General features: G+C 46.9%; 1 protein-coding gene across 1 annotated transcript; it reads right to left on the reverse strand.

Annotated features, from left to right (window-relative positions):
- Window positions 1-2,115: 2,115 nt before the first annotated feature.
- Vsx1 (visual system homeobox 1) lies at window positions 2,116-8,711 on the reverse strand. The gene is made up of 5 exons (XM_021156711.1): window positions 7,862-8,711; window positions 5,520-5,598; window positions 4,892-5,015; window positions 3,717-3,894; window positions 2,116-2,572 (listed from the first exon to the last, which is right to left on the reverse strand). The coding sequence occupies exons 1-5, from the start codon at window positions 8,310-8,312 to the stop codon at window positions 2,286-2,288; spliced, it is 1,119 nt and encodes a 372-aa protein (XP_021012370.1). The 5' UTR covers window positions 8,313-8,711; the 3' UTR covers window positions 2,116-2,285.
- Between the last annotated feature and the right edge of the window lie 1,757 nt (window positions 8,712-10,468).

Consider the following 10,468-nt stretch of genomic DNA (forward strand, 5'->3'; position numbering starts at 1 on the left):
CTGGTACACAGTGAGTTCTAAGACAACCAGAGCTCTACAGTGAGGCCAGCCTGGTACACAGTGAGTTCTAAGACAACCAGAGCTCTACAGTGAGATCCTCTCTTGGGAGGAAAAAAATTCTCACTCTGTAGCAAAGGCTAACCTAGAACTTGAGGTCCTCTGTCCCAGCCTCCCAAATACCACCACACTGAGCTATAGTGCTTTTCTTACATATTTAACACAGTTTTAGCTGGGGGATCACAGTGACACAAAATTGTGGTCCAGCTACTGAGGAGGTTGGGGCAGAGGGATCGCTGGTTGGGCAACATAGCAAAAGTCTGTGTCAAGGGAAAAAAAGAAAAATATTTATACATATATACATTATGTATGTATGTATGTATGTATGTATGTATGTATGTATGTATTCAAATATATAGCTTTCCTCTTTTCTCACACCATTTTCCCATTACTTATTAATTTACTTTACATCCTGATCGAGAGCTTCTCCCACCTTCTCCCCCTCCCCCCAGTTCCTCCCTTTCCTCTCCCCTCCCCACCCCCACCTCCTTCTCCTCAGAAGAGGGGACACCTCACATGGATATCAGCCAGGCTTGGCATGCCAAGCTGCAGTGAGCTGAGGTGCCGATAGGGGAGGGGGATCCAAAGGAAGGCAATGAGGTCAGAGACGGCCCCTGCTTCTGCTTTAGGAGCCCCACGTGAAGACCCAGCTGCACATCTGTTACATTGCCCCACACCATTTTTGTTATCTCCGTTTTCCTTAGAATGTTTCAGAGACGTTTGCCCATCGTTCACATGTTGATTTAGAACCAGTTGCTGGATATTATTTATTTCATTTTCAGTGTACTTTAGACATCTTTATTTCTACTTATCTCTTCCCCCTCTAAGGGCTTCTCACCTAGCAACACTTCATCATCATCTCATGGGGTTAATACTTCACTGATACAGAGCATAACACTATGGAACTAACATAGGACAAACATAGACTAAAGGAAGAGACTGCCCGCTTTCTTATCTAAAGAAACTGGGGTGGAGGTGGGGACAGCCTAACTTGATGGGTTCCTGAGATAATCTGCAGAGGAAGCTGCCCAAAACAGACAACAACCCTTCTTCAGCCTCTGAACTCCAAAAGTCAGGGCTGCTGCCACACAGTACACGACACAGACCCTGTGCTAAGTGCTGCAGGCTGAAAGACAGCTTGCTCGGCATGTTTCCAGACTGAAAAAGGGGCATAAGGGGAGAGCCTACTGAGGGGCCAGTTAGTAGCTTTGAGCCAGACACACCACACATTTATTTTTAAATAATAAATAAATGGCAAAGGAAATACAGGAAAAACAACATTCATGAATCCAAGTTACTAAAGTGCTTTCAAACATAAATTCAAAAAGACCAAGAAGTTGGGTCTGACCTTCAGACAGTCTCCAGATATTTAACAATTGCTTAATCATGGCTCCAGGTGACATCAGAGAAGGAGGGGCTTGTGGCTTTCTTTGTTGTTTATACATCGAATATTCAAGGCCCATCAAGTGACTGAGAACACAAAATTATCACCTATCACAAAGACAGAGATGTCCTAGACCCTGCTCAAGGAATGGTAATATAGCATTCATTCATTCATTCATTCATTCATTCCTCTGAAGCCTAGAGATTGTATAACAATTATATTCACACCTGTAACCCAGCACTAGAGAGACTGAGGCAGGAGATCATGAAAATGAAGCGAGCCTGGGCTGCACAGCAAGAACCCGTTTCAACCAAACCAAACCAAATATTCTAACTTAGAGTGAGGAGGTCAGACCAGCCCTCTTAATGACTGAACCACATCTTAAATAATGCTAGGTGGTAACAATCTCTCTCTCTCTCTCTCTCTCTCTCTCTCTCTCTCTCTCTCTCAACTGGGATGCTCTTGAACATCTGATCTCCTGTCTCCACCCCCTGAGTGCTGGGATTGCAGGTGTGTGCTACTAGATCTGGTTTGTGTGGTGCTGGGTATTGAATCCAGGCCTTCTTGTGTACTATGAACTAAGCGACGTCATACCCCATCCCTAAAATTTTCTTTGAACTTCAAACCTTCCATGTTCAGATTCTACTACGGAAAAACAAGATTTTAGACCAAACTGACTGGCTTGAGAGGTTGTATGAATGTTCCCCACTCTAGGAGTAAATGGAACTCTCCCTACGTCATTATTTATTCAGTGTTGTAGTGTTGCTTTTTATCCAGACATTTCAGAAAGAAAATCAAACTGAAGGTGTTTGTCCAAGTTTTGGGGGGGAGCAATCTGTCAGTCTCAGGAGGCTCCCACCTGTGGGGGCTGGGGCAGCCCTGGGGCTTGGGGATGTCCCTGAGTACTGGACCCTGGGGGCATTTTCTTAGTCTCCTGCCTGGAAGAGCTGGACAGGTCAATGGCCACATCTTCCAGGCTATTCTCAGGGCTCAGGGTTGTTTTGTCTGGTCCCCTCTCGGGTCCATCCTGATCCTTATTAGCACCCTTTTTGAGATGGTCAAACTCCCAGAGTCCCGCCAACTTGTCTTCACTTTCTGGTTTTCTCATCCCTGTGGACTTTTTATGCATCCCTGGAAAACAAAAAGGAAAGCCAACAACAATAAAATTTTTGTTTGGTTTTGAGACAGGGTCTTTCCATGCAGTCCTGGCTGTCCTGGATCTTGCTATGTACCCCAGGCTCACCTCAAATGCACAGGGACCTCGGACACATCAAAGGCATGCGCCACCACACCAGGCTCAAAAATATTTTTCAATTCAGCAGTTAGGTACAGTCCTTCCTGATCGCTGTTCTTTCAGCCTGTCTAAAATGTTCTTCCCAGTGTTCCTCTGGGGCCGAGAGGAGAGAGACCAGGTAGCTAACTCCCAATATTAGGGTTTGAAAAATTCCATTTGTCAACTTCTGCAAAAGCGCTTTGTTGAGTGACATTGTTTGTTTGTTTGTTTAAATGACAGAATGAATCCTGTCCAACATTTGCTTGTGTATGACTGAGGTCCCATGGATGCCAGCAAGCATCCCTATTTGTGTGATTTCAGAGGACTGGGCTTGGCTCCCTACCCACCCCCCACTTCTGTCTAATCTCTTTAGTCTTTAGGCAAAGTCCAGGCTATATTAACCATGCTATCTCTGGTTCTCAGCCCAACACCAGGCAGAAAAACTGTTGAACTTTCCCAGCCTAAAATACCACTAGGATCCACCTAACTAATTTGCTGGTAGTAATTATCTCGCGGCCCAATCTTGCAAACCCTGAACCCAAAGAGTACAATAAGGGTAAGAGCCCAGAAAGGGCTTGACCTCTACAATAGAGGAACTCTCTAAGGTACGTTTGTTAAATCAGGACCAAGACCTGACCTACTGCTTCAGCAGTGTAGACAAAATGGAATGATCTAGATTTTCCCTGCTCAGCATGGCCTTATTAACCCTGCACTCTAAACAGTATAGCTTCTACACTTTCTAGTAGTATTCCCTACTTTGATAATATGTATCGTACATAATGCAAGTATACCTGTCCACTTATACATTTTGAATATGTGTTTACCAATGTGACTAGCCTAAAGGGATTTTTCTCACACACTGCCTCCACAGTTTCAACAGAAAATTAAGGCTCAGAATTAACGAAAAATTAAGAGTCCAGACTGGGCCTAAACCTGAGACCTTTTTGCTCTGTATATTTATGGTGAGAATATAGCTCTTTCTCGCTCTCAGTCACCGCTTACCCAGAAGCCAGGGTGCACAGGAGCCCTGAAGGCTATCTGCAGAGTTGAGCACGCTGTCCGGCAGTGGAATGCAGTGGCGCACCATGGCTCCGTAGAGCCCGTACTCAGCCATCACACTGCTGCCACCCCAGCGCTTCTCTCGCTTACGCCACTTGGCCCTCCGGTTCTGGAACCAGACCTGGTTAGAGGCAGAGGGGAGACGGAGGGGCTCAAGAAGAGACACTATGAAAAGGAGTGCCTAGAGAAGCGCATGCGCATGCGTCCAGGACCCTGGGTCTACAAAGGGACCACTCCCCACCCCTGGCCTGCAGGCTAGTGTGGCAGCAGCCCTCCAAACCCACAAGGACTCGGCATTATGGACATAAGGTTGGAGGTACTTCCTTTGAAGTGTTCTAAGGAGTTATGGAAGCAAAAACAAAGAATGAAAAGACCCCTATATTCTGCCTACAGTGTTTCCTGGGTTTTCTGTTTAGAAAGTTCACAGGGGCGAAGGCTCCTTCAAATCTCAGATTAATTGATTGTTGCTATCTCTTTTATAGAAAAGTACATTCATTTAAACAATACGACAAGATTAAATCACTGAATCACTGTCAACTCTTCCAAAGAGCATATCTGCCAGTATATGACAACCTTCCCGGTGGATACCCATATGACACAGAGACAGCACAGGGTGACTCAGGCTATATATGGTGATGTCTCTGAGAACTGAAGATGAGCGTTAAACATTTTTACTAATATATCTCCATGTGGTATCTAGTATAACATCCAATTGTGTGATTTTTTTTAAAATATCATTTTCATTGTGACATCTTTATTAATTTTGTGTGCACGAATGTAGAAATTGGTATGCCTCCGCACACAAATGTCAGAGAACAATTTGCAAGAATTAGCACTCTCCTACCAAGTGAGTACCGGAGATCTAACTTAGGCCTAAGTGTTGGTCGCAGGCCCATTTGATGGCTCACAATTGTATAATATCTGAGGGCAGGTTAAGGATGATAGAAGGAAAAAAAGGCATAAAGGCTACAGGGAGCCTTTTAGTGCCTTTAACTGGGTCACTCTCAGTTCTCAAATGAAGAGGACCACCCTGAGCTTTTCTGAGTGGCTGTGGGTTGCTCACTGTGTGGATGGCAGGTTCTGTGCAGGGTCTTTGAGAAAGGAAGGGCAGCAGACACCTGTATTCGGTCTTCCGGGAGTTCTGTTTTCGCAGCCAGCATTTCCCGAGCGTACACGTCAGGGTAGTGGGCCTCGCCAAAGGCCTTCTCCAGTTCTTCGAGTTGATGGGCAGTGAAAACCGTCCTGTAGAGAGCCAGAAACACACGTGAAATATGCCCAAGAGATAAAAACCCATTTACAAATGCACAAAACCATGCCTTTAAAATAGTACAGATCTCGAGCCAGGCAGTGGTGGCACATGCCTTTAATCCCAGCATTTGGGAGGCAGAGGCAGGCAGATTTCTGAGTTCGAGGCCAGCCTGGTCTACAGAATGAGTTCCAGGACAGCCAGGGCTATACAGAGAAACCCTGTCTCAAAAAAAAAAAAAAAAAAAAAAAAAAAAAAAAAAAAAAAAAAAAAAAAAAAAAAAAAAAAAAAAAAAAAAAAAAAAAAAACAAAAAACAAAAATACAGATAGCTTCCTAAGAATTGCAGGTCACCTTTGAAAATATGGATATGTGTGGTTGTCACTGCACACCAGCAGTAGACTGCTGAGCCTTCAATACACTCTCAGTTGCTGTTCTCATAGACAATAGGGTTGTGTCCATCTGAGGAAACACGGACAGTGAAGGCAGCCTGGACCCATACCTGTGCCTCCGCTTCTTCCTTTTGCCCAGGGTGAGGGACATCTTCGGGTCATTCTTTTCTTCAGATGGACTGTCCCCATCTGTTGGCACAAGAAGATGACTCTCTGAAAATGTTAAAAATTTGCTACATTGTGGGCATCTTAATGTGAAGGCTAACGCTGTGTGCTTATTAAGAATGTACTTAGTAGCGTGCAGAAGCCAGACCTAGGCCCTGTACACATTTGTACAGGCACGCAGCTTGATCTTCATGTGGATCCCCTAACAACTGGAGCAGGGAGAGGGGGATGTCTCTGACTCTGTTGCCTGCCATTGGATCCCCTTCCCTTAACTGGACTGCCTGGTTTGGCCTCAGTGTGAGAGGATGCTCTTAAGCTAAAACCAGATGTCTCATGGCAGATTGGTGCCCAAGGTAGGTGTCCACTTCTCTGAGAAGGAGAGTGGGTAATGGGGGGAGGGATTTGTAAAGGTGAGACTGGGAGGGGGGCTGTAATCAGGATGTAAAGCGAATAAATGAATTAATGAAGAAAAAATAACTTTACGGTTATATAAAAGCTCTGTTGGTTGGAAAAAGAGAAGAATATACTTAGTAAAATGCACAGTCAAAGACAGCAATTCCCACATTCCAGACACTATCTTCGTTTTTTCAATTATTCCTCACAAATAAATAGACAAAGGTAGCTGGTATTGTTGGCCTGCCAGATCACACAGGTCAAGTTGTTGTGATGAAGTTAGGATCCAAATTTCATATCCTGTAAAGTCAACGCTACTCGGCTACTAAGTGTCTTTTCTAACCAGAGTTCCACTGATCACCCTCCTCCAGCTGCCTCCCTCCTCCCCCTAATGTTCACATGGGCATTTCTGAAAGGCAGGATTTGTGACATCAAATCTTTGTCAAAACTCACCCTGCCCTGATGCACGAATCCTAGAGACATAGCCCAGGAAGCTTGTGCACCCATGACATACATATCTCAGTAATGTATAAATTCCCCTGAAAACAATACCATTCAACTGTGAGGTTATCTACCCATATTCAACATATCAAAAAATCTCAGGGTAAGAAAAGCTAAAAGCCAAACTATTATCAGATTCGTTGTTTGAAAACAGAATTGCCCACCGTTTTTTAAAAATGAGTAGACAAAAGTAACGAAATAACACCAATTTTGTTTCTATATTAATGATATCACCACAAAACAGCATATTTGGATTATAATATTCTAGGATGTGCTTTGGAGTATCCGGAGCCAGTGATACTTGAATGAGGAAAGACATGAGAAGTGGCCGCAGAGACTTGTGGCAGACTTGTGAGTCTGGAAGATTTAATATCTCCCAAAGTAAAATAGTTTTACATTGATTCATGGAAATGATAATATTTGCATATGTTGGATTTACAATCTAGTATTTAAATTAATGTCAACCATCTCTTTTTTTTCTTTTAAGCTGACAGGATTTCTCACCAGTCACATGATGCTGTTTCTGCAGGAAATACCTTCGCAGAATAAAACTTTAGACTTGCATTTCACCTTTCCCTTTATTAATATTACGAGAAGAAAGAAGCCACCCTATGAAAATAGCGGGTTTTTTTGGGGGGGGGGTGGCACAACAAGTAGAGGGTTTCGTCTCATCCTTCAGAGACCCTGGCCAGCCCCTCTGTGCTCTACAGGCTCCATCCACTCTATCCTAGCCCCGTGTTCTGTAGGACAGTTTCCTTGGGTCCGCGGTTTTGTTTGGTTTTGTTGTTTTGGGTTTTTGCATAATTCTCTCCCCTGGAGCTCGCATCCCTGGGCTCTCAGTTTTTTGCCCCGTGGAAAGAATGTCTTTGCTTCCTTCTCTTTTCCCACAATGCGCCAAGATCTCCTCCTCCCCGAGAAAAATAAGTAGACTCCGAACCGAATATGAGTCTACCTAACTACACCAGAGTGAGTGGATGGCTTCTCTCACCTGCCGGTATTGGGTAGAAGGCGATAAAGAGAGAGAGGCTAGAGACCCAAAACTTCCTTCTCAGCACCGGGTGAGGCCAAGAGTTCAGCTTACCACCCAGGCTTCTTAAACTACCAGTCAGTTCTCTCGACTCTGCCTTAGGGATGCAAGACATAGACACCGGTTCTCCGGATTATCCGCCACCCAAAACTGGTACTAAGTGCTGAGAGAAAGGGGCTGAGAGATGGTCACAAGATCCATCGGAACCCTTGGTGGCTGTTCCCACCTGCGGTAATGGGGCTTGGGAGGAGAGGCTGCGGTTTAGAAACCGGCAGGAGGTGCAGGGGTCTGTCAGGACTGAGATCTCTCTGGGAGCGAGCAGGCGTAACCCAGGTGCTTGGAGGCGGGAAGCATTGACTAAATTACCCGACGTGGAGACGCTCTCGCTGCGCTGCTGGCTGCCGAGCGCAGGCGGCGGGTGGACGGGGCCCTGGGCGACAGCAGGCTCGGGTCCTGCAGGCGGCAGTAGCCGCAGATCGGCGAGGAGCAGGCAGCGCGCGCGAGCGGCGGCGGCAGCGGAAGGGGGCTGCGCCCCGAAGCCGCAGAGGAGGCCCAGGCCCAGCGGGAGAGCCCCGCGAGCAGGGCAAGAGCCGCAGAGTCCTGGCCCCGGTCCCGGTCCCGGCCCCGACCCTGTTGCCTCCGCTGGAGTTTCACTGTTGGATCTTAGCCCAGGCTCCACCGGAGTTGGCAGGTCTGCCTCCAATCCCAGCAGGTCATTGATGGCAAAGCTTCGAAGGCGAGAGCCGGTGGGAGGACAGCCTGGCGCCAGGGCTCTACTCCTGGAGCGCGCATCCGAAAGCCCATCCCGTCCAGTCATGCTTCTCAGTCCTCTAGGCTAGGTGCCGGAGTTGAGTCCTCTCTGGCCACCTGTGCAGAGGACGCTAGCTCAGGCGACCCCTTTTATGCTGGAGAAGCTGTCCCTGAGACCTAGACAGCCTAGAAGGCGCCAATCAGCAGGGAGCAGACGCATCCAAGCTCCCACCAGCAGGTTCAGGCGCCATCAGCTCCCCTCCCCTGAGTTGTTGGCCTCCCAGCTGCAGTCTTCCTAGCCACCCCTCTCTCTCTCCAGCTGTCCCTTACCCACCCCATCCCCATTCTCTGGAACGAGAAGAAAAATGAGCAACAAGGGTTGTGTTGTCTCCCCTCTCCTATGAAACCCACAAGTTCCACATTCGTAATGGGTCTCTTTTATGGACACCCCTGGCCTTCAAACACCTCACACTCCCCACTAATCTGTAAGATCTAGGGACGGTTCCCAAGCATGCGCGCGCACACACACACACATACACACACACACACACACACCACTTCCACCCAGACTACACTGGCCAGTCTCTTCAACTCCAGCACCCAGTCTGAAAATCCCTGAAGAAAACTTGATATTTTGTATTTAACCCACCGCCGGCCAATCTATAGCCAAAAACTCTTCCCTCACTGGATCTTTAAGGGCTACAGTAGAGTGCAATACAGTCCCAAATTGGCTTGGTGCTGCGAAGGGGCAGGAGATAGGAGGAGAGGGAGATGTGGACTGGGAGGACTAAAACCTTGGACAGGCTTAACAGAAATATACACAACCCAGTGAAAATTTAATTTCACGTGAGTAATGGCTATTGTTTTAGAATAACGGTGTACCATATTTGATTCAGCGATCCTAAGTGAGGTCAGGGATGTGGAACTACTACGGAGACTAACAAACTACCGTTCGGATTTATGATTAGTCAAAGGCAACCTGACTGGCACGTAAGAATTCCAAATTTGTTGAAACTGGAGCTAATTAAAACGCGTAGGGGGAGGGGGGGAGAAATGGCTCAATGGTTAAAAGCACTGACCACTCTTGCAGGGGACCCACAGGGCAGCTCACAACTGTCTGTAACGCCAGTGCCAAGGGATCTGGCTCCCTCACACAGACATACATAAAAACAAACAAAAAAAAATGTCATTGCATATAAACTAACAAACAAACAAAGGACTCTGGGCCAGCCCTTCTGACTCAGTCTCCAGCCCAGACGCCTACCCTCTCTTGGGGGCCCTGCTTGCTTGTGCTTCAGGAAATTGCCTGGCTTCCAAACCAGGCGGACAGACAGCCCAGCTGCAATTTTGGGGGACCTACTTTGGGGGACCTACGGAGCCGTAGCTGGGCTTCCTCCACCTGGAACCCCGTCAGAGACCCACACAGTGCATCTCCCTTGCTGTCTTCACTGTTTGAGGGCGCCACCACTAAGCCAGAGGATTAAACAAGGGGCTCTAAGAAAGACAATAACAAGAGGCTGCGCATTAACTTTCCATTATTAAAAGAAGACCCAAATCTCCCCTCCAAGCTGTTCTCCCGGATTAGCAAGCCAGTAACTTTCCTTCGGGATAATTGTCCATTGAGTCACTCGCTAGAGGGGTGGATGAGTGGGGAGAAATCTTTTCAGGTCTGCCAGGAATGTTGCTCAAAATTCACCTCTAGATTTAGGGGGAGACATCAGAAATATAGAGACTTGCCAATTAGCAGCTGTGTGCCTTCATAAATCCAAATTTAGGCTTGCAGCTAAGAAAGATACTCAGGAGTGCACTCTTTTGTGGTCTGTAGCCAGAGTAAGTGACTCAGCCCGGATCACCTCAAATAGAAGAGGCCGCAGAGACCTTGCCACGGGCCTGCAGCCAAGGTCCTGGGCTCTCCTAGATTCTACCTCAGGGTGGAAGGTCACCCAGATGACAGACTCCCCACACTCCAAGTAGATGCTAGAAATACAAAGCAACCAAAAGGTTGGGGGTAGGAAAAATGCTCTACTTCATCCCCTGGGGACAGTCCAGAGCAGATGTTTCCAACTCCTTGAGGAAGATCTTATCAAATAAACCCATTTTACTGATGAGAAGTTACTCAAACAAGTCAACTCGTCTCATGGAACAAGGAAAGAGAAATGGGAATAGTGAGGCAGAGCCAGGCTGAGGAAAAAGCTGGGCTAGGGCTCTGAGGGGTTACGGGAT

The sequence above is a fragment of the Mus caroli genome, chromosome 2 (assembly GCF_900094665.2).
Source record: "Mus caroli chromosome 2, CAROLI_EIJ_v1.1, whole genome shotgun sequence".
Lineage (NCBI taxonomy): Eukaryota > Metazoa > Chordata > Mammalia > Rodentia > Muridae > Mus > Mus caroli.

Excerpts from the sequence above, each read along its gene's own strand:
- Vsx1 (XM_021156711.1), bottom strand. The coding sequence starts at position 8,312 with ATGACTGGACGGGATGGGCTTTCGGATGCGCGCTCCAGGAGTAGAGCC. Across the intron at positions 5,016-5,519 it reads AGGAAGAAGCGGAGGCACAG|GACGGTTTTCACTGCCCATC; the intron begins GTATGGGTCCAG and ends GGCTCTCTACAG. Across the intron at positions 3,895-4,891 it reads TCCCGGAAGACCGAATACAG|GTCTGGTTCCAGAACCGGAG; the intron begins GTGTCTGCTGCC and ends GCCTCTAACCAG.